The sequence below is a fragment of the Mesoplodon bidens genome (assembly GCF_964165515.1).
Source record: "Mesoplodon bidens genome assembly, chromosome: 5".
Taxonomy (NCBI): Eukaryota; Metazoa; Chordata; class Mammalia; order Artiodactyla; family Ziphiidae; genus Mesoplodon; species Mesoplodon bidens.
The window spans coordinates 138,216,138-138,241,130 of record NC_138161.1 but is presented as its reverse complement, the minus strand read 5'-3'; the positions used below and the strand labels follow the sequence as shown (position 1 = coordinate 138,241,130).

Sequence of the window (24,993 nt, the reverse complement as noted above, 5' to 3'; positions counted from 1 at the left end):
CTTGTACACAGAGAGTTGGCTGTCTTTCTGTTTCTGTTAATCTAGGTTATTGGTTTTGATTCCCAATGGTGTTTACCTTCTTGGTTTAAATTGTTTACTTTTTCCCAATGACTAAGAGCTATCTTCTATAAAATATTTACTCGTCTCCCCTCTTTCTTCAGGTATTTATGCAGAAGTTACCTTCTAGGTGGAGCCTTCCTTGGCTCCCCTCCCTCTGCCATTTCCTGTGGTGCCCATTCCTGCTTAGTACTAACATACCATTTTAATTGATTTATCTTATATCTGTCCATCTGTGTTAGTTCAGTGAGGACACGGTTTTCTCTGTTCTTCTCATTACTGTGTCCCTGGCATCGGAGCAGGCACTCAGTAAACGTTCGAATGTGTGCACTTCAGGACTGGTTGGTTTGTTTTCAATATGATATCTCTGTATTAACACTATAAACATTCTGAAATTTAGTGCTTTTGGTACCTGTATACAGGAGACATTTTCTTTTTAAAACTTTGGAGCAGTTGACATGGATACACTTACATCAAACTTATAAAAAGAAGTTTATATGCAATTTTATAATTCGTGATGTGATATTAGAACCTCTTTTTTTGCCCATGCTAAAGTTATAAACATACACATACTTCTACTTATTCAGTAGATATTTCATTATCTATTATTATAAGCTAAGCATGATGCTAAGCAGTAGTCCTGTCCCTTAAGTTCATACTCAGCGAAGAGACATGTAGCAAGTCTCCTTTGCTGGTTCCTTCTTAACTCTACTAATGCAAAATGATGGAGAGCTCTGAGGCTCAGTCTTCAAATCTCTTTTCTTTTCTCCACATTTACCTTCCTTGTGATTCTGTGTAGTCTTAAGGTTTGAGATATATTATGTACTTGCTAATGATTCTCAAATTTTATCTCTAGCCAGCACTTCTTTGCCCACTTGCATTTGCACTTGGATATCTAATAGGCATCTCAGACTTAACATACTCAATACAAACTCTTGACCCCTCTTTCCCAACAAGAGACTCTTTCCTCTGGAAGTGGCATCTCTGTTCATCCAGATCATCTGCTCTGGCTGAAACCCCTTAAGAAGTGATCCTTGACCCCTTTTCCTCTCACACCCATATGCAAACTATCAAAAATCCTGTTGGCTCTGTCTTCAACATACATGCCCAGCTGACCACTTCTTTCCATGCCAGGACTGCGCCCCTAGTCTCAGTTATCTCTAATCAAAATTATTACAATAGCCTCCTATCTAGTTTCCTGCTTCCACCCTTTTCCTTCTGCAGTGATTCTTTAGACCAAAAGTTAGATCATGCCATTCTTCTGCCCATAATCCTTCAATAGCTTCCCATCTCATTCTGAAAAACCTAAGACTTTCCATTGGCCTACAAGACCCTATTTAACCTGTTTCCTTCCCCAATCCTACTTCATCTCTTACTGTTTCCTCGGTCTTCCTACTTTGCTTACTGTTTTACAGCCATACTGGCCTCCTTGCTATTCCTTCAGTGTGCCAAACTATCCTGTCTCAGGGCCTTTGCATATTTTATTGTTTCTGCTCGTCCATCTCTTTCCCCAGGTATCTGTGTGACTCATTCCCTCATTGACCTCCTTCAAGTATCTCCTCAAATATCTTCACAGAAAGGCCTTCCTTGATTCCCTGTATAAAATAACATTGCTCTCCTCCCTCTCTACCCTCTGGGCCTGGCACTCCCTAACTGTATTACCTTACTTTATTTTCTTCCATGGCAATAAATATTATATACTTACTTGTTTAAGAGTTTATGATGCTTGTCCCCATTGCCTCCATTGTATAAAAGTTCCATGTGGGCAGAGACCTAGTTTTGTTCATTGTTATATTCCCAGCATTTAGAAAGGTGTCTGGCATGCTGTAGGCACTTAATAAATATTTGTTGAATGAAATACAAGTGCAATACAATACGATCCTTAGAGTAGAAGTGCATATAAGATGTATTAGGGAATAGAGGAAAGGGTGACTTGCCTACCTAGGAGCGGAGGGAAGACTTTACAAAGATGGTCTTAAGCAGAGCTTTCAGGAGAAAAAAAATCAGGTGAGAGCATCCCATGCAATGAAGATAGTGTTGAAAATGTACAGGGGCGTGAGAGAACACAGTGTTTTCAAGGAACTAAAAATACAGTACTGCTGGAGCATAACTTGTGGGGGTAAAGATTAAGTAGTAGATGGTGCCAGATTATGAAGGGTTTTTATGCCAGACGAAGGAATTTTAGGTTTTATCCTGCAAGGTGGGCAGTGGTAGATATGGAGGAGCCATTGAAGATTTTTGGGCAAGGAGTGATATATATGTTTACATATTAAAAAAGTAACTGGCAACAGTGTGAAGGAAGGGGGTCAAAGCTAAATACAGCATTTTGTTATATACTCTGTCTATGAAGTTGCAAGATATGGATGATGCAGAGAAACAATTACTGTCACGTTTTATGGTTGACAAAACCAGTGATGTGTAGTGTGAAGGTGTTCTTGGCCTACTTGCAGTACATCTGTGAGGGAGAAGAAATGCCCGGTGGAGGATGGGTTCATCTCTAAAAATCCATGCTTTAGGAGAGAAGATTTTAAAAAAAAAATTTGGCTAACAATTATGTTGTAAGTCATGTAGACTGAAAAGTTCTTAAAGAGTACCAGTTATGAATTCAACAAGAAATGATGTTGTTACAGAGTAAAAGATGTTGTGCTTGAAGGCCAGCCTCCTTTCTTCGTAGAGGAACGGTTGTTTCGTCAATAATACGCCTCCCGCTCTTGATTCATTGTTGAAGGAAATAGCAACAGTTGTAAATGTAGTCAGAGCTATACTGTTTGCTGTAGGGCCAATAATACATCTGTCTTTGTAGAAGTATCTGCCTTTGCCTATTGAAGTACCCTGGCATGCACAGAATTTTTAAAATCAAGAATAAGCCAAAAATATTTTCTACTTTCCTTCAAATGCAAGTAAAAACTATTTCCATTATTTCAGCTGTCTTGCTCAAGTGTCATATCTTAGCAATATATTGAATGTCTTGAACACATTTTAATCTTTTTACTTTAGAGTCAAAATAGGATGTGTAAATTTAAGGATAAGATGGAGGTACTCAAATGGTGCACATGGTTTGGTTGTTGAGAATTTGGCACTCCCAAATTCATGGAAACATGATATTGTATTATTGAGCATGTTTTCAAAACCACATCCAAATGCTGCAGTAGGAAATGAAGAAATGTTTTCCAAAGGCAGATACAACCATGCAGAGAGTTAGGGTCCATTTGTCTCCATTTCCCAAGTTGAAGCATTCACCTTTTGAGTGTGCTCTGCTATTCAACTCATTGTCTAATGGAACCCTGAAAGTGGTTGTCAGTGAGATACTGCTTTATAATTTCTGAGTCCATGTGTGATCCAGATAGCCACATCTAGTTGAAAGACTTACCAAACTCTGATGACCAGTAATGTGAGATGGGACTTTCAAATTTGTTAGAAAAGGTAGAAAGGATACGAAAAGAAGCTAGTCAGGATTAGGTTACAGAATCAACTCTAGCTAGTGTAAGCAGAAAGAGATTTAATCAAAGATTTGTTTTAAAATAAAAGATTTTAAGTGGCTTACAGAATTGTTAGAAAGACTGAAGAAATAGACTCTAGTCCAACTTTCAAGAATGACATTCAAGAGCCGCATTGCATCTGGGCCACGAAGGGATTTGCTACCTCTTTTTGGATCAGAAAGGTGCCTGCAAAATTAGGAAGTTGTAACTTTTAGCTGCTAGTCTTAGAACCTTGCCACCTCTACCATGATCAGGAATCTTCCACTATTAGGAAACAGCCAACGACAAACAACCATCTTCATCGGTAAACTGTGGTCACTGCTGCTGGCTCTAGAAGTAGGTTTTATTATTATTATTATTATTATTATTATTATTATTATTATTATTATTATTATTATAATATTTTGGCCACACCGTGCAGCTTGTGAGATCTTACTTCCCCGACAGGGATCGAACCTGTGCCCCCTGCACTGCAAGCACGGAGTCCTAACCACTGGACTGCCAGGGCATTCCCCTGCTGCTGCTGGCCCTAGAGCTAAGTAAGCCACACTGGCCACAACGTGTGTGACAGAATGGATGCCTTGTATCCTTCTTCTTGACATCTATGAAACCTGTGACTGGATACAAGGACTGCAGCCAGTGCTACTGCGGGAAACTTGGACATCTCCACGACAGTACTTGCTAGTAGAAGCAACATAAATGCAACCTCCCTTCTCTTTTGTCCTCCAAATTTCCAGCGAGTGCATCTAATTAACGGAATTTAAATCACATCCACAACCCTAACTACAAAATAGGCTGGGAAATGTAGTTCTTAGCTTTCTAGTCTCTGCAGTACAGGAAATCGTACGCCAAAGGACATTGTAACAGTTGATGAACACTAACCCACCATATCTGCCACAGATATAGACCCTGATTCTCCTGAAGGCTAGCCATCATCAAATGAGCTATAGATAAATTGAGAAAGATGGCACATAATACCATCAAATAATGTTGAGAAGCTTACAGATATTTGTATTTTAGTATATTTTAAAAATTGTTTTATAATGACATATTAAAAAAAAATGCCTGAAATCGGTTCTCCACCTATATGATGAATTTAGTGGTCTGTGGATGCCCAGAGTTACCTGACATTTAAAGTGTGGGTAGTGGATGAAAAGCCTGAAAGAGGGAGTTCAAAAAAAAAAAATTAAAATGGGTTACCTAAGCTGAGGAAAGGTCAGTGTTATCAAACACTGAAGTGTGATTAAATAAGGTGGGACCAGAAGAACAGTCACTTGATTTGGTAGCACTTAATATTATTAGTGTCCTTGAAAGTTCTAGTAAAGAAATAGGATCAGAAGCCAAATTGTAGGTTTAGGCTGTGAGTAGGAGGGGAAGGATTGAAGCAGAGATTATAGAATAAGTTTTCCGGCAGCTTGCCTTTTAAGGAGCAGTAGTTTATTGTTTGTTTGGTTTTTGTCCAGTGCACTTGCTTATTTATATACACTAATCAACTAGAACTAGTGAGGCCCTATGAAAATATCACAGGACAGGTATAATCTTCTGAAGTTCCTCACTTCTTTGTGTAGCTTAATATAAAGTGTGTGCTATTAAATTAATCTTTCTGCTTAGAGATATATTGAGTACAGCGTCGTTTTTGTTAATTCTCTAACCATTAGTGACTTCACTTTTGATTTTTTAAAATAAAGTGACAGTTAATTTTGATTCATGTTTTTTATAAAGTGCCAGTTAATTACCACTGTATTTTGGAGTTACAGTTTAAAGTCTTGCTAGCTGACTTAATCAACATATATTAGCATGATTAATTGGTGATCTGGCATTGATTAGATGAATTTACTTTTCATTGTAGTTTATTTTGAACATTAGTGACAGATATTCAAAGATTATGACAACTGCTTTTCTAGGAAGTGATGTTGAGTGCATTTTATATATTACGTAGAACTTGAATTTTAATTATTCTGAGTAAATATCTGATAATGTCAAGTTCATTGGATTCCGTAGACAAAATAACCCCCACTGTCTCCCTCTTAGAAAGGTGGGCGGTGGAATATGTGTACATTTATATAGTGTAGTTTTCTCAAATTGCACTAGTGTGAATGAAACAGCAACATGTTCAAGGGCAGTGATTTAGTATTTAAGATTCCCTCATTAGATATGGAGCATGTTTATTATGATTTAATTCCAAATTTGTTTATATTCCAGGCCCTATATGGTGACCTAGGTGGATTTTTAGTTAAAAAAAAAACAACGCAGACCCTCTGGGTTACACAGAGGGGAGACGGCAAAGAAGGAGAGACTTAAAGGAGAAGGTTGAAAGTAATGAAAACAGAATTGCTGGGCAGTGTCCTGGAGTGAGAGGGAGGGAATGGGGTAGAGAGAGCACAGGTAGATGGATGGATGACCTATTAGATAATAGGGAGGGACATGTAGTCTTTTGAGGAAGAGAAGATGGATGGATACAAATTCAAATATATATTATTTTTCCTGTTAGGAAACGTGAAGTTGTAAAGGCCAACCCATATTAGGCAAGTTGGGGGTCATTTAAAAGATTAGATTCCTTTATTTTGACTTGAGATGCTTATTCTATGACGTAACTTGATTTCTTTCCCCTAATCTCTCAGTGACAGGCTTAATAACAGTGATTATCTTACTGGTGCCTTTCCATTGATTTTTCTAATTTTATTTTATTCTACTTTTAGTTTTTGAGAATTCTGTTTTATTCGGTGGACTTACTCAGGACTTAAGCCTGAGAGACAGCCTCTCAGATAGCTCTGAGGGACTGTTCCCTGATTTTTCTAATTTTAATTTAAAAAAAAATCATTTGTTTATTGAGTTTTTCATAAGTGCTTCTTAAGTTTCTGCTAGACTTCTTTAAACGATAATTGGTTTAAATGGCCTTTAGTTTTATTTATTTATTTATTTATTTGGCTGTGCCGAGTCTTAGTTGCAGCATGCAGGATCTTTAGTTGCGGTGTGCGGGATCTAACCCGGGCCCCCTGCATTGGGAGCACAGAGTCTTAACCACTGGGCCACCAGGGAAGTCCCTGGCCTTTAGCTTTAAAGTTGGTAAGCAGAAAGAGACTTGAGTTTATCTAGCCCAGGCTTTCGTTAGGAAAACTGTTCTTCAGAGATTTGTCTGAAGTCATTTGTCTACTTAGTAGCAGAGGTAATACAGGAACATTGGTTTCATGATTCTCACGGAAATGCTCTTTCCCTTATGCAAACTACATTGCTTTCCTAATTTAGTACACTGGTGCCTGATTTCAGCACCTACAGTTTTGTGTGTCCTTTTAGCCAATGAGCATCTCACAAGAACTTCGAAACTAGACTGACTTGATTCTTTAATATTCATTCAGCAAATATTTCTCAGTATTTAACAGTCACTGTTTCAGATCTTGGGGCTCAGTAAGTTCTCATGCATTGAAGGAGGGAACCAAGAACTCCCAAATAATGAGGGAACCAGAAATAAACATTTAGGTAAAAATTAAGAGTTCCAGATAGTTGTAAAGGCTCTGAAGAAAACAGAGACATAGAATATGGTAGCAGGATTATTTACTTTAGATAAATAGTCAGGAAAGGTTTCTGAGGAAGTGACATTTGAGCTGAGACTTGGATGATAGGAAAAGGCAGCCACATGAAGATGTAGGGTTAGAGCATTTCAGGCAGGGGCCCTGAGCTTGAACAAGCTTGACATGGTTGATGAATGGAAAGAAGGTGAACACTGGGGAGAGTGGGAGGAGAAGAGGTCAGAGAGGAGAGGACAGTTCAGTAGGGCTGTGTAGACCATGAAAATGGGCATTTAAAAATGGAATTGTATTCTAAGTGAAATGGAATGGCATTGGAGTAGGGGGGTAATTGACTTGAAAAGTATGTTTAAAAGATCATACTCCTTGGGCTTCCCTGGTGGCGCAGTGGTTGAGAGTCCGCCTGCCGATGCAGGGGACACGGGTTCGTGCCCCGGTCCGGGAAGATCCCACATGCCGCAGAGCGGCTAGGCCCGTGAGCCATGGCCGCTGAGCCTGTGCGTCCGGAGCCTGCGCTCCGCAAGGGGAGAGGCCACAACAGTGAGAGGCCCGCATAACGCAAAAAATAAAAAAAAAAATAAAAAAAAAAAAAAAGATCATACTCCTTGATGGAGAGTGGATTGTAGGGTGATACTAATGAAGGCAAGGAGAAGTGGTTGCATTGGGGATTTATTTTGGAGTTCTGCTGGATTTACTGATGGACTGGACGTGGGGGTGGGAGGTTTGGGGAGCATGGTGAGAAAAAGAGAGGAAGATGGTGGTAGACTGGGGGGAGAGTGGGTTTTAGGGGAGGAAATCAGATGGTTTGTCTGGGACTTGTTAAATTTGAGAAGCCTACTGGATATCCAGGGAGGCAGTTGAGTATTCATATCTAATGTTGAGGAGGAGAAATCAGGCCTGGAAACGCATATCTGGGAGGCATCAGCATGAACACCATATACTGAAGGAATTTTGCATAGGGAAAGAAGAGAAGGTGGTCCAGAACTGAGCCCTGAAGCACTGCAACATTTAGAGGTGAGGAGGGAAAGAAGTCAGCAGAGGTCCATGAGGTAGGAAGAAAGCCACAACTACTGTGTTGTGGGAGCCAGGAAAAGAGTGAGTTTTAAGGAGGGATGTTAGCATTCACTTGTATTAAATAACTAGCATTGTCAGTTCAGGTGTGATGAGCACAGAGAAATGCTATTGGGTTTGGCAGTAATGGAAGGCATTGGTGACCCTAGATGGAGCAGTTTCACTGTTGTCATGGGGTTAAAAGCTGATTGGAGAGGGTCAAAGAATGAATGGAAGGTGAGGAATTAGAGACAATGGCTACAGATGATAGTTTTTGAGAAGTTTTGCTGTGAAAGTGAGTCTAGAAATGGAATGATATCATGAGGGAGGAGACGGAGTCAAGGGAGTTTTTTTTTTTTTTTTTTTTTTTTTTTTTTTTGCGGTACGCGGGCCTCTCACTGTTGCGGCCTCTCCCGTCGTGGAGCACAGGCTCCGGACGTGCAGGCTCAGCGGCCATGGCTCACGGGCCCAGCCGCTCCGCGGCATGTGGGATCTTCCCGGCCCGGGGCACGAACCCGTGTCCCCTGCATCGGCAGGCGGACTCTCAACCACTGCGCCACCAGGGAAGCCCTTTTTTGTGCTTTTTTTAAAATTGGGAAATATCAAAGTTTGTTTGTGAGCTGACAGGAATGATCCAGTAGAGAGGAAAATTAATGATACAGGAAAGGGGGATTAATCGTGGAGACATGTCTTTAGGGTGGTGCTGGTGGGATGGGATGAGGACATAAGTGGGGACATTGCTCTTTTCTAGGATCAGGGATGTGGTGGTGTAACATGACCTCACATGCCCCTTTACACACAGCTCCTCCCTTCCGTCTCACCAGATTCCTTTAGACCAAGTTGATTATCTTTCTTAATCACTAATTTTTTCTTCTGTGCTATATCTTGTATGTTCTTTTGGATTTAATGTGTCCCATATAAGGCTTAGCATGAGGCAGCTGGTGATATTTAACACCAGTTTTAATTTTTGTGCCAACAGGTGAAGCGAAAAATTTATTGCCATATCTTGGACCCAACAAAATGAGAGATTGTTTCTGCACCATAAATTTGGACCAGGAAGAAGTGTATCGTACCCAAGTTGTTGAAAAATCTTTAAGGTTTGTAAAAAATTGGTAAATTATCATTCATATGATATATATTGAATAAAAATTTTTACACATTTTCCTGACTGTAATCAGCAAGAAGACTTTCTTCATCTGAAACTTTTATTTTCCTTTTAGATTCTGAGTTCATTTTTAGAGTTACAGAATCTCAGAGTTTGAAGGAACCTTAATGTTCATTGAGCTGGACTAAATGCCTTACGCTTAGTTCCTCCCAACAATTATTTTTGACAGGTAGTCATATGGCATTTGCTTAATAATGTTCTAGTGACCAAGGAGTTCACTGCCTCCTAAAAGCAGCCTGTTAGGCCTTAGAACTATTCTGATTCTTGAAAAGCTCTTACATTTAATTGATTAATGTCTGTCAAAAGGAGAACCTACCATATGCCAAGAACTTGCTGGGTGCTATTTATTCATACGTCCACAAGAACAAGATAGCCACAGTGCTTGCTTTCATGTGGCTTTTCGTTGCCTCAAAATATATCTTCCTCTTAATTGTTCCTAATTCTGTCCCTTGGATTTCTGGAGAACAGGTTTAATCCATCATTCACGTGACACTCTTTCAAGTTTTTGAAAACAACTACCATATACCTCAGTTTTTTCTCTAGGCTAAATTTCGCCCACTCATTTGAACTTTTCTCAAAGTACATCATTATTTCTCTTGAGAATAAATTACCCCTTAACGTTTATAAAAGTCACTTAACTAAGTAGGGCATTGTAAGGGAATGAACTCTTTGGTAGATTTGTCATTTTTTGGAAGTGTAATAGCACTGCGAGAGTATCATAGTAAGTTATAATTCATAAAATTGAGATGTGCCACCTCTTCCCTGTAATAGTGTTTGTGGATATAATTCTAGTGCAGAGCTGTACTGGAAGGATGCAGTCTTGTTCAGAGACAAGAGTTAAAATAAGGGAATGAAGAGTTGTTGGAATGAACGTATGGTGGATGAAATATTTAGTAACCCAAGGAGATTTGAAGTAATATACTTCACATCTTTAAATCGTAAATCACCTATCCCTGTTGTATTAGAATTTCTTATTATTTATATAAATGATGAAACTGAGTCACCAAAAGCCTGAATAATTTGTGCATGTAATAAAGGAAGTTAGAAGCAAAACTGGGATAGGGACCTGAAACTATTTAAATCTCGATTTGTTATTTAATGTATGTTGATTCCGTATCAAACAAAAATCAGTTATATACAAAACTAGTAATTTTCAATAAATTGAATATTTGTGGTAGTTTCTAATATGTAATATAGCTTTGTAAATGAGTAACTAAAATAAGCTTACTATTTTTCCAGAACTCTTGCCTGCCTTTCCAGATATTTGTGTGGGGGAAATGATAAAACCCAAGTATTTTTATCCATCTTAAATTATTATGCTAGATGCATAGCAACTTGGAAGATATTTTAAGGCTAGCAGTGGTTACCTTAGGTCATTTCAGTATAATTAGATTCTAGGTGCCTCCTAGCATTCTTCCTTATGGAATAGGGTGAAAGAATTTGTAGTATAAACCCTTGCTCACCTTGCTTTCCTTTCAGTGTTTTCTACCCTTGTGAATGTTGTGATAAGCTGTTAAGTCAAAAGTCAGTAGATATCATTTAGATCTTTTATGGGTTCTGAATATTATAGTTTTTATAGGTAGTCTGGATATAGAATTTTTCGTGGCAGGTAAGTAGGAGTCACATGTGGAATCCATAGCTCCTAAATCTCTACCTCAAATCCTTTTAAGAAGTAGGTGGTCTATAAACAAATTGAGTAGCAACACTTCTTGTACCTAGTGCTTCTCTTCCCCACACGAGGAATTTCCTTAGGAGTGATATGCAGGATTATAGGTCAGTGATAACAGTAAAGTATTGCTTTATAAAAACTATATGTCTAGTTATTGCTTCTAACCAACGTTGTTGAAAACTTTTTTCAAATGGATTGATTAATTAATTTATTTATAAAATAAAGATGTGGGCGCCCATATGTGGGGATTAGATTGTTGAGATTGTGATGATACTGTGATACAGATGACTTAGTGAATAATTCTCATCTTGTTCTTATTTGGCTTTAGAATGTGTTTTAAAAATAATATTTGAGTGTGGATGTATAATATATAAAGGAAATTCTCAATTGTGTATAAAATGATGCAAAGGAGAAAAATACCTAAACCTGTCTTTGCCTAATAGTTGTTTTTGTGTTGATTGCTATATTGAGACTAATTAGAAAGACTATTTTGACATACCACCTTTTAAGTTTATTTTGGTTACATTTGAAGTGAAAAATATATTGACAAAAGTTGACCAGGTATTATAACAAATAAAAAGCTAAGTCAACTGTTTTCTGGACAGGGTCAGAAATGACTGCATTTTAGCTTCTCTTTAAGTTGTGACATCCTGAAGAGATGGCATTTTATGGTGACATTTTTAAAGTACCTTTTGTTCTTTAAACATTCTCAGGAAAGAGGTACTCTTGACAAAAGATGTTAACTAGAATTTCAGAAATTCATGTCTTCATAGGAGAATTTAAATATCAAAAGAGCATTCTTAAAATGAACTTAGAAAAATAAGCTGTTTTATAGGAGAAACTCTTAGCAACTTGGGGGTAGACAAAGATTTCTTTACCTAGGATGCCAAAAGCACCAATCATAAAAGAGGAAAACTGATAAACTGGATTTTATCAAAATCAGAGCCTTCTGCTCTTTGACACTGTCAAGAAAATGAAATGGCAAGCCACACCTAGGAGAAAATATTCTGACAAAGGACTTGCATCCAGAATTTATTAAAACAAACAAACAGTCCAAAAACCCAATAAGAAGACAGACAAACCTTGTAAAATATGTGGAGGAATCTCAAACAAATAGTTCCTAAAATAAGGTATACAAATGGGCAACAAGCACAGGAGAAGATATTCAGCATCGTTAGTCATCAGGGAAATGCAGTTTAAAACCATTTCTGTCACTACACATTCTTGAACATAATGTGTCACGATAGAGATCAGATCACTGGTCCCCGTGACAGTATGGAGTGAGTCATTGCACAAGGGAACTTTGTCCTTTATCTTGATTGGGGTAGAGATTACACAGGTGTATACATTTGTCATGTCACATTCACTAGAACAGCTAATTTTTTTTCAAAACAACTTTTTATTGAAGTATAGTTGATTTATAATGTTGTAGAGTAGCTAATTTTAAAAAGACTTTCAGTAGCAAAAGTTAACAATGATGTGGAGCCGCTGGAGCTCTCATCCCTCGCTGGTAGGCATGCAGGATAGCACAGCCGCGCTGGAAACAGTTTGACAGCTTCTCATAAATTAAAAGTTTGCCTACCTTTTAACTCAGCAATTCTATTTTTAGTTACCTGTCCAAAAGAACTGAACACATAAAAGAGCTTTGTATAAAAATGTTCATAGCTGCCTTATTTTTAATAGCCCAAACTGGAAACAACTCAAATGCCATCACTAGGAGAATGAATGGATTGTGGAATATTCATAAATGGAATATTACCCAGCACTTAAAACAAATGAACTAATGATATACACAACAAGATGGAACAAATATCATAGACGTTAAGCTGAGTGAAAGAAGCTGGACACAAGTGTACATACTATTTGATTCCATTTATATGAAATCCTACACCAGATCTTTAGTGCTAGAAATCAGATCACTGGTTGCCTGTGACAGGTATGATGGAGTAGCTGCAGAGAAACAAGAGGGAACTTTGTGGGGAGTTGCAATGCTACTGTATATCTTGATTGGGATGGACACTATACAGATTTATAAATTAATCAAAAGTCATTAACCTCTGTACTTTAAATTAGATTTTATTTTATGTAGTTTATACCTCAGTAAAGTTGATTAAAAATAACCTATTTTAATTTTTTAAAGTATGTTTTAAAATAACATTTTACGTAGCATTATTCATTTTAGGTGTTATGTATTATTGTGATTTACATATTTTTGAGATGATGATGGTGTGAATGACACTGTCCTCAGCTCTCATTTGTGTCCACTTTAGGTGAGCATGACCCCAGGCAGTTACTGGATCTTCTGTCCACAGGACTCCAGAAAATCTGTTTGTTCAGAGCCCAGCCTGGCAATCGAGGTCCTTTCAGAGTTCAGCTTGGTTTGTACAGGGTTTAGCTGAAACTTAGCACAGAGAATTATTTTGGAACTCTTGAAGCTTTTCTTTATGGTGTTTAATCTGTAATTTTAATTTATTTTATTGAAAATATTATAGGAGGACACTGTTGAATTTAAATTTAATGAGCTTTCCCCCTTTTCTCTCTAGCCCATTTTTCAGTGAAGAATTTTACTTTGAGATTCCAAGAACTTTCCAGTATTTGTCTTTCTATGTTTATGATAAGAGTGTTTTACAAAGAGACCTTCGTATAGGTATGTACTATTCATAATTGTCTTTTAATCACAACATTCGTGTTTATATTCATTCTTTCTCTAAGTATAAAGTGTTGAAAACAACAGAATAATATATTCTCAACTTTCTAATCCTTTCCTGTAGACTTCATGTTCATTTGTGGATCTGATTTTTAATTTGAATGCTCAGCTTGGGTGACACTTCCTCAGGGAAGTGACATAACCAATTTCCCCCTGGTCATGGTACCATATGTTTCCATAGTACCTGGTGGGTCCCCTTCTGTAGTATTCATTATAGTTGTTCATCAGTTTTTTTGTTTTTCAGGTGTATCAGAGTCTATTTGTCTACTCCTTTTATGTTATTAGTAAAGCTTGATCCTGGGTAGAACTCTGATTTATATGAATCTGATTTGACAAATCAGTTTGTTGTTTAATGCCTAGGTGCCCTAGTTGAATATATATGATATTTATGAAGGCAGAGACTGTCACTGCCCGGGTGCCTTATATTTAGTAAATGCTCTGTAAGTATTGTTGAATGGTTCAAAGAATGTTTTTTACAAAGATCACAGTATTTGATCCCCACCAAAGAACATCTGTTTTTGAAGTTTTTCTAATAGAAGTAATAATTTGGTTTAATCTAGTCATATTCTTCTCTCTGGCTATCTTGGTGACCGGTAACTGTTTCTTAAGTAATTGTCTGAGGTATGATCTGTAGGCCTCGACTAGGGCAAAACTAACTGGCCACATATTGTCACGTTCATAGTCTTTGCACCACTATCTTTGAATAACAGGTAGAGGTCTTTAATTTACAGGCATCACTCTCCCTTTTTAGTGTCCTGAATTTCATCATCTCCATCTCTCCTTTCCCATTTGAAACATGCTCATCTCCTACAGTTTAAATGATTACCCTTTATTTGGCTTTGACCTCTTAACTACCGTCTAATTTGTTTCTGCTTTTGCTATTGAATTCCTTAACAGATGGTCTATATCCTTTTGCTTACTACTGATTTCTTTTTAAATTGCTGTAATCTGACTTCATTTTTCTGACAAACTTGTTTTTGAAGTTTGCCAAAAATCATTTTAGAGCAGATAAAATAACCTTTTAAAAACAATAATACTTTCTCTTAATTGTAAAATTATTACAAGTTCTAAGGGATTGGTAATGACTCTGCGTGAGAACAGTTAGAGTTAATAATTTGTGTATTTCTTCCCATTCTTTATTTCACACATTTATATTATTACATTGTACTGTTTATTCAAGTTGTTTCCCTTTTTCCTTTAATATCATCTAATGATCCTTTTCCCATGTCATTAAATATTTTTCACAAGTAAATTTTAAAATATCCTTTCTGTAGGAATGTATTATCTTAACCACTCTTTTCGTGGTAGAGATTTATGTTTCCAGATTTTTGTTACTCTAAATGGTGTTGCTATGAACACCCTTCTGCATAAATTTTTGCATGTCTTTTTTTCTAGGATAAATTCCTAGAGGTGAAAATACTGAGCCAAAGCGTTTGAATATTTTTAAGGTTTTTTCTATGTATATTTTTCCATTGGCTCCCAGAAATATTGTACTAATTTACATTCCCCCAAACATGACATGGGCGTAATCATTTCACCATACCCTGGTCATTCTTGGATATTATCATTGAAAAAAATTTTTTTCCAGTTTGATAGGTGAAAGAAATATTTCAGTTTAACTTGTATTTTCTGATTATTAGTGAACTTGAGGAATTTTTTCATATGTTTATTGGTCTTTTACATTTTTCTTCTATGAATTAGTTGTTAATTCTTTTGCTTATTTTTCTTTTGGATGGAATTTTATCTTTTATTTATTCTTATGCACCCATATTTGATAAATATGTTAACTTCTGTCAGCTATATACATAACAAATACTTTTCACAAAAGGCATTTTCATAGTTTTCAATCCTCGTCTGCCTCTGTGTCACATTAGACTCTTTGGATTGCTTATTCAACTTGTTGAAAGCCAAGGAAAAGGCAGTTTAATGACATTGTATTTTCCTAGTTGTCTTCCTTCTGACTTCTTTACTTATATGTAGACTTTTCTCTGTGTAGCAAACCCTTAATTATGGATCACCCCTGAGGCTCCATCCTTAATTCAATTAAACAAACATTTACAAACACTTGTCTATGTGGCGTACAAAAGATGGGGATATTAAGGTGAATAAGATTCAAGTTGCTCCCAGGTTTTCAGGCTGATTTATACTCTAATACTAATATATTTAATAGGGTCTGTGCTGGAGGTAGGAACAAAGTACTTGGGAGCACAGAGTAAAGAAGAGTTAATTTTGTTTGGTGGAGGATTAACAGAGACTACCTAGGTAGGAAAAGGAAGAAGTTTCAAGATAATAGGGATTAGCAGAAGCAGAGAAGAAAAAGTGAATCATGTTTGTGGTGTATCTGCTGGAAAATGTAAATTACTTAGGCCAAGGGTGGTAGAAGATGAATCTGGGAATATGAATTGGACCAAGTTGTGGTGGACCCTCAAAGCTGTGTTAAGGAATTTGGACTTTATCCTGTAGACAGTAGTGTTGAGCCTTTTAAGAATGAGGAACCTTTTAAAAATCATATATAACTGCATATACGAATATAGTTTTGTAGTTTAACAACTTCCTGTGGTGTAAACAATAACTTTCAAACTACAAACTCAGTCTATAGGTTACGTATTTAAAGTGTGTATACATATATATACATATATATAACTATATATACACATATTATTAAAGTATATGAACATCTACTTTAAATATGTCATCTGTAGCAGCAGTCCCCAATCTTTTTGGCACCAGGGACCAGTTTCATGGAAGACAGTTTTTCCATGGACTGGGGGAGGGGTACGGTTTCGGGATGATTCAAGCACATTACATTTATTGTGCACTTTATTTCTATTATTATTATGTTGTAATATATAATGAAATAATTACACAACTCACCATAATGCAGGATCAGTGGGGCCCTGAGCTTGTTTTCACTTGCCACTCACTGATAGGGTTTTGATATGAGTCTGCAGGCAATTGACTTATGATGGTCTCTGTGCAGTCACACCTCTCTCTAACGACAATCTGTATTTGCAGCCACTCCCCAGCACTAGCATCACTGCCTCAGCAGCACCACCTCAGATCATCAGGCATTAGATTCTCATAAGGAGCGTGCAACCTACATCCGTCGCATGTGCAGTTCACAGTAGGGTTCGCGCTCCTATGAGAGTCTAATGCCACTGATCTGACGGGGTGGAGCTCAGGCAGTAATGTGAGCGATGGGGAGCGGCTGCAAATACAGATGAAGCTTTGCTGGCTTGCCTGCTGCTTACCTCCTGCTGTGCGGCCCGGTTCCTAACAGTATGGGTCTGTGGCCTGGGGGTTGGGGACCCCTGATCTATAGTTTATGCTTTAGAATGGAGAGAAGTTAAAGGCAGGGAGGCCATCAAGGAGTCTATTATCAAATGAGATGAGTAGGGTAGTGGCAGTGGAAATGCAAATGAGGGAATGTACGTCACAGGAGTAGCTTTAAATAGGATTTAGGTACTAAGAAGATAAAGAGGATATAAGAAGGGAAAGAGTTAAAAATGGTCTTGTTTCTATGGTTGTCATTAACTGAGATAAGGAGCATTCAGGATGGGAAAGGGAGAGGATGACTTTGATTTCAAACAAGTTAAATTTCAAACAAGTTAAACTTGCATTACCTGGGGCGTATCTTCGTGGACATGTTGGTTGACTGTTGGAAATACAGATCTGAAGCTCAGAGAAGAAATCTGGATTTGATGTGGAGGTATGGATTTGAGAGTCATTAGCACTGAGTGATACTTGAAACCTCTGCTGGAATGAATGAAATTGCCCTGGGAGCATTTAAGGAGGGTTGCAGGGAAAATGAGGCTTTAGTGAAGATTGATTAACTGTATCAGGAAGTTGGAAGAGAGATAGAAGAGATGAATATCTCAGAAGGCAAGGAGATCTTTTAATGGCAAGACTAGAGAGAGGTAGAGTAGGATAAAGATGGGATAGAGGCTGTTGGTGATTATTAATGACCCTTGAGAGAGTGTGTATCTTTGATTGACTAAACATTTTAAGAAAATGTTTTGTAATTTTCATTACCTATTTACAAGTAGTCATTATATAGTATTTCTTGGAAAGGCCTTTAGTTGAGGTTTATAATTATGATTTCCAAAAGTTGCCCTTGTTTTGTTTTTTTATTTGTTTTTAAAGTAAAAATCAGTCCTTTGAGGAGTGGTATCAGAAGGCCATAACTTGGTGTGGGAACTGTTAAAAAAAAAGTTTATTATTATTAAGAAATAAAATTTCTACATTTAGTAGAAATTGTTTTTCCTTTTACAGATAGGAATTATTATTATTAAAGTAAACACAGTTCGTACATAGCCTTTAATTTAAAGTTGGAAAATAATCTTGATATTTTCACTTATAAATTTTTACATTTTTTTACTTTAACATATTTTTCTTTTGCCATTAACTCATAAAGTTAGGCGGTACTTTGTTTTTTTTAATTTTGAGCTACTGGAAATTGAGTTCCCTCAATTATTTTATAACTGAGTTGCCCAATTGTAGGCTAAACAGTGCCATAGCATTTTCTGGGAATGAAATTTGAGCTAGGGTTGAGAGAGCCACCTTTTAAACTTAAGAAGATCTAAGAAGGTGTACTTGTTGAATAGCTTTAAAAGCCTGTTTTGTTTTTTTTTTAATGAAAGCTTCTTCCTTCCTTCCTTCCTTCCTTCCTTCCTTCCTCCCTCCCTCCCTCCCTCTCTCTCTCCCTCCCTCCCTCCCTCTCTCTCTCTCTCCCTCCCTCCCTCTCTCCCTCCGTCCCTCCCTCTCTCCCTCCCTTCCTTCCTTCCTTTTCTTTCTTTCTTTTTGGCTATGTTGGGTCTTCGTTTCTGTGCGAGGGCTTTCTCTAGTTGCGGCGAGCAGGGGCCACTCTAAATCGCGGTGCGCAGGCCTCTCACTATCACCACCTCACTTGTTGCGGAGCACAGGCTCCAGACGCGCAGGCTCAGTAGTTGTGGCTCAAGGGCCTAGTTGCTCCGCGGCATGTGGGATCCTCCCAGACCAGGGCTCGAACCCGTGTCCCCTGCATTGGCAGGCAGATTCTCAACCACTGCACCACCAGGGAAGCCCAGCCTGTTTGTTTTTTATTTTTAATTGTATAATAATATATGGATATTTTCCTTTTTGTAAAAAAAATTTTAATTATAGTATTACAGACAATTAATTTTGGCCACTGACCCCCCTCCCAGTCCCCTTCCTGGAAGTAATAACTGTTATTAATATGGGGCATAGTTTTTCATATTAGGGATCCTTATATGCCAGGAACAGTTAGTATGAAAACTTGATTATAGAGTAATTGAAAACTTGAAACATAGGAACCATGCTGCAAAAAGATAGAAAATTGTAAAATTAAGGCTTTAAAAGTCTTTTACTGTGTGATATATTGTCCTAAGTTATAGTGTCTTCTTCCCTTAAAAGAGAAAAAGAGAAGAGAAAAACTTCATGTAAGAATAAAATTCCATTTCCAGTGAGGATCCTAATAATATTAAAACATATATATTTAACCTTCTAATGTGTATTTTCTAGTTATTTTAGTTTTCAGAGGGATCTAGACTTAAGCAGTTAAACCATGGTTATCTTAGTAGACTGGTTAACTTGTTTTTCTTTCCCCATGGTTTAGAATGTTATAAGAGAATTTCACTAGGATATTAGAGACCTGAATTCCTTTCATGACTCTATCACTAACTGCCTTTGTGACCTTAAATAAGTCACTCTACCTTCTTAGGCCTTGTTCACCTATAAAATAAGGTTGGGTTTAAGATAGAGAAGGTATTTCTTAAACCCTCTGAATTGTAATTTCTCCTGGCATTTAGCTCTTAAGTCAAACCTACTGTTTAAATATTGCTTATGACTACACTTTTGTGTCTGCTTGCATAGGGACTGTATCAGTTATCTATTGCTACATAACAAATCTCACCCCAGTACTTAGTGGCTTAATTTAGCAATCATATATTTGCTCATGATTCTGCAGGTTGTCAATTTGAGCCAAGCTCAACTGGGTGGTTCTTCTGCTGGTCTCACCTGGGGTCACTAATGTGCAGTTACCTGAAAAATTGACTGGGCTGAATGATCTGACCCATATGTCTGATGGCTGGTGCTGTCCATTATCTGGGCCTTCCACTCCACATGGTATTGAGGTTGCAAAAGGGTAAGCCCTACTGCAGGTGCTTATTAAGACTACTTGCATTACATTTGCTGATGTCGCATTGGCAAAAGTAAGTGGCATGGCCAAACCCAGAGTCAGTGCTGGAGGGGACCACACAGTGGCATAGAACAAGGAAGTATGATTTATTGGAAGTCATTAATATACCAGTCTACCACAGAGACCAAAAGGTATCAATCTAAACCCTGTACACGAAGGCATCTAAGTGTTGCCATCGATTGAATTGCTGTTATTGATACTGCCAGAATTTGTTCAGTCCTCTGGTTCTTTTTCATCTTGTATAGGCAGTCACACTTATCACTACTTTTATCTACCCTTTCAGCCATTTCTACTAGTAGCCAAGTAGGAGGAACAAGGCCATCAAGATTTTGCCAGTTGGTGATCTGTATCAGGATGAAATTTCTAAGAATATATTGTGCCTAAAAATGGGGGCCTAGTATAACATGATATTTACAGATGGTAAGAAAATGCTGCTTAGAAGTGGTAATGGAAAGCTAAGAATACTTTTTTTTACTTAGAGACCAACAGAAATGGTTTCTGTGTCCACAGTTCCTTCATTTCTTTTTGTGTTTCCTCTCCTTGTCTGGTTTTAAGGAACTACTATAGCATCTGGTATATATGTGTGTATATATGTGGTCTAAGCTCTTTCTGTCTATGGGTTTGTCAGTACAGTGGGGAAATGAAATGGTACCTTTAAATAATGTGTTGGGTATTTGGTTCCTGGGGTGGTTGGTTGATTATTTATATATTTGTTTATTTTCAATGTTGGTGATCTCACAGCTAGTGAAATAATGAGTTAACTTTGTTTAAAATAGTAAACATTAAACTAAAACACTTTGGAGACCGTTGGAGGCATGGAATAGGTTTCATTAGAGCTGAAAGTTGTTTCAGATACAGAGGAGGTAAATGAGATGTAGAATTTAAATAAATTGCCCAAGGTCACACAGCTTAATAAGTAACAGAATTAGTGTCTGTAGTGTCTGTAGTGTAGACAGTACAGAGTTAGTGTCTGTGTTGGAAGGAACATGAACAGGCAGGCGTACCTTGGTTTTGAAAGCTGGCTTTAGCACTTATTAGTGGGCAGGCTTTTTATATCATTCAGCTTTCCTCATTTGTAATATATCCTCTTCCCCCAAGATTGTTCTGAAGATTAAACAAAATGTGTAAGACTGTTTACTACCTGGTAGCTGTTCAGTAAATGCTGGCTTTTCTTTCAGTTCAGTGCTCTTTCCACTGTATCAGGCTGCCTACCTTTAATATTTAAAAGCTGTCATCTAACCTGTTTAACTAAGGACAGCTCACAACGAATAAGAATGATGAACGATGTTTTTGGTCTTATTTGTATTTCAGACACTTGTTCCTCCCCTCCCTGTTCCTCTCCTCCTTCTCCAAATTCCTTTCCCCTTTACCTTCCCACCTTTCTCATTCATTCTTTTATTCATTTTCCCTCCCTCCCTCCCTCCCCTCCTCACCCTTCTCTACCCTGTTTGATTCCCTAGGGCTGATGACATTTATTTCTTTTTCATATGTTATATTGCCTATTGAAGTGCTGAACATGTTGCAGGTATCCTAATACCTAATGACTTCAAATATTTTTCTTTATTTTTCTCTGTTGTTCTTTGTCAGTTTCTCTGACTTCCTGAGATCATGTGTTCTTCTTCAGGCTGACTAAATCTTTACATTTTAGAAACTGACGTCTTAAAAGGAACTTGATAAGAATAAGAGCTGGCAATAAAATTGCAGGTTTTTCTCAACTTACAAACGGCTTGTTTATACGGCTAGTCAGAAAAGAGTTTCCCTCTCAAAAGACAAGAACCATTCAATTCTTTTGTGACAGTGAGTACCATGGATACATGAGACTTGAAATAGGAGGAAGAGGGTCCTTGCCTTAGGATTTTTTTTTTTTAACCTGTGAACTAAGAGGATTCTCTTTCGGGAAGGCACTTGTGACAAAGAAGATGTGTTTCCAGTGATCTGAGTTGTGAGTTATAAATAGAACAGGTAGATTCCTACTCTGGTTTTTAGAAGCATTATTGGTTAAATAGACTTTGGTTAAGGAAGTCTGGAAATCAACTCACCATTTAAAATACAAAGCCATTGTGATTATTTGTTGAATGAGTAAATGAATCAAACCAGAAAACTTCTGAATAAACTTTTTTAAAAGCCCTTTTTTTAAGTTGGGGGCTTGCTTTAGTGATGTTTGTATGCATTATACATGCACATGTATGTACATCTACATACACATTCATAAATTATGTATAAAACTAAAAATCCTGGAAATTGTAGAATAAGGGTCTTATAATATTAAACTTTTAAATAATAGCTTTATTGATGTGTTATTTACATGCCATAAAACTTACCCTTTTAAAGTGTGCAATGCAGTGGTTTTAAGTGTATTCACAGAGTTGTGCAACCATTACCACTGTCTAATTCTAGAATAAAATTTTAAAGACAGTTTTTCTGTGTTTGTTTTCCTGTTATGCCTTTTCTTTCCACCTGATACACAAAAATTGATATATCTTGACAGAAATTTTTTTTTACTGTTTTCTAAAAGTTTTCAAATGTTGAACTAAAAGACCAAGATGGTCATAAGTGAAAAGGGTATGAAGTATAATTAGGATACTTAAAATGAAAATTCTTGTTTGATAAAATAAAGTGAACTATTTTTTACTTTAGCATATATCCTTTGTTGAAGCTTTTATGTTGAGTGTTGGAATAAATTGTCGGTCATATGCAAAACTATGTCTACTTCTTAAAACTTGAATTGAGGAAGGAAATGCTTTGTACCAACATGGCAAATACTTCATTATAATAAGAACATTTCTGTTTCTTCCTCTCATACTACTTTGTTCATTGTACTGTATCTGTCTCTGAGATGCAGAAACTCTTTAGGGAACTGCTTTGATTTTTTTTGTGTGTGTGTATGCATTGAAGCAACATAAGCAGTGTTTACAGTGTTTTGATAAAGCAAATTTTTAATAAAATTGTTTTAATCTCATAATTTCAAGTCAGTTTTCAAAATTATTAGTGACCATACGATACTGTTTTTCTGCTCTCTTAATTGGAGCTTATAAACTCTTATTAAATGCAGATATGTCTGCTCAGACAGAACATATGGTTTATTCATAGTGTGTTAAAGAGTTGAGAGGATTAGTTTGCACTACATTGAAAACGCAGTTGCATATAAATACAACTGAGTTTTGGTCTAAACCCCTAATTCAAAATGGCCCAGAGAAAGGTCTGCCAATGGGTAGAGGGAAATGAGGCACCTTTTCATTTTTTAGGATATAGAACAATGCTTTATAAAAATGGATTTTTTGATATCAACAGATACAAATTATTTTTCAATGTTTTCTACAAAGTATTATATGTAACAGTGCTAATGATTATATATAATATGTTTCCTCATTGTTTTACTTATTTCTAACAGGAAAAGTAGCCATCAAAAAAGAAGACTTGTGTAACCACAGTGGCAGAGAAACTTGGTTTTCACTACAGCCTATTGATTCCAATTCAGAGGTTCAGGTAAATATTAAGGATTAAGTGATGGAAGAGATTGTTACACACAGAAAATGAGTGAAAAACGAACTAATTATAGTAGTTCATTTAGAGAGAGCTTATCATACCTTATTTTAAATTCTGGCACCAAATATTATAGACCTCTGAAGTAACATATAACTGGAAGGAAATGCCTCGCCACATGAAATCAAGAATGATTTACGTGTATGTGCACGCGTATGTGTTTGGGGGGGGTTATATTAGGAGGACATTTTTTTTTCCTTCCATAGTTCTTTTATTTGGGTCACAGTAGCAAATTACTAATTTTTTTAGATGGGGAAACGGTTTTAATGGAAAAGATATGTTTTATTAACTCTGAGGAGAATCCTTAGAAGTCTGTGATTTATTTCACCTGTTCCGACCAGGATGCTCTCTTTACTCTCTAATACACTAGACTTGGGAAACTGTTATTCATTCAAACCATGCCTGAGCCCACCATGCAGAGCTTTCATTCCCATACCCACCCTTCCTTTTGTTCATCTTTCGTTTTATTTGAAAGGGTATTGTTACTTATTTTAAAGCTCTTCTTTCCTTTTGCCAAAATAAGAGATCTTAAAGATTCTGTGTGTGAATAAAGATGTATGTTTAGCCATGTAGCTTAACTTTTGTATTTGTTTCTGAAAAGTCTGAGTTACTCTTAGAAATTATTTCTATCTAAAGGGAATCCTTTTTTTGTAACCCTATTTATTTATAAAATATGATAAGGATTGTGAAACCATTTCCCAAGGGCATAACTGCAAGCAGAATTCTTCTCTAAAAGAAGTTATAATTTGCCACTGTGACTCAAACAGAAGTTTTAGGCAAGAAAAAAGTACTGCACACACACCCACAGGTATTTGCAAATAAAGTGCCTGTGTCTGTTTCCTCATAACCTCTCAAGCATTCTGTTTGATTAAATTCTCAAAAAATTAAGTATTTGTTTGCTAAGACCCCTTCTTAAGTACAAAATATAATTGAAACTTCTCCTGTTTTTCCACCCTACCCCATTTTAATGTTCTTTTCTTTCCATTTGACAATAACTTTTATTCTTATCCCAGTTATACTGTATGGTAAATGATCCAGGTGAGAGGCCATGTGATGAAGTGGAAAGGGTTTTAAAGTAGAAGTCTAAAAATTGAGGTCCTAATTTTCATATGTGGTTATTCTACTGACCTTGAATTTTATTTCTATAAAATGGGAATGAAAGTTGCCATGTTGACTCATATGATTGTGAGAATTAAATGAAATACCTTCAAGAGTATTTTGAAAGCTGTTACTAGTTACACAAATGTAAAACGTCTGTTTACCACCAGTCAGTCAGGTGTCCATTTCCCTAATACGCCTTTACCAAAAGGCAGACATGAAAGTTTTGAAGTACTAGTTTTTCTTTTTAATAGTTTTAACAAAGAAGAAAGATAAGAAAAGGCTTTGAGAATTTGGTCTAAAATGAAATTTGAGGATTATTTTAAGATGTAGTTTATTAAAGTCCATTCTTTTTCTTGTGGCCAGTGTTACTTACTAAAGGATTTAAGGGACGCAGCTCTCCAAAGTTAGAAATTGCTATAGAATACTCTTTATATAATTATTGGAGATGGTATTAGAGATCAGTACTGGGTAACAGGCTTGTTATTTGATTGTATGTATAAAA

At 36.8% G+C, this 24,993-nt stretch overlaps 1 protein-coding gene across 3 annotated transcripts in view; it reads left to right on the top strand.

The window, feature by feature from the left end:
* Window positions 1–24,993, top strand: part of RASA2 (RAS p21 protein activator 2) — a gene marked incomplete at its 3' end in the record, with an annotated part of 120,282 nt that overhangs the window by 15,733 nt on the left and 79,556 nt on the right. For all 3 annotated transcript variants that reach the window (XM_081235288.1, XM_081235287.1, XM_081235289.1), the window contains exons 2-4: window positions 9,090–9,207; window positions 13,488–13,591; window positions 23,239–23,333. In XM_081235288.1, coding sequence (XP_081091414.1) covers window positions 9,090–9,207; window positions 13,488–13,591; window positions 23,239–23,333 — 317 coding nt within the window. The remainder of the gene's footprint in view (window positions 1–9,089; window positions 9,208–13,487; window positions 13,592–23,238; window positions 23,334–24,993) is intronic.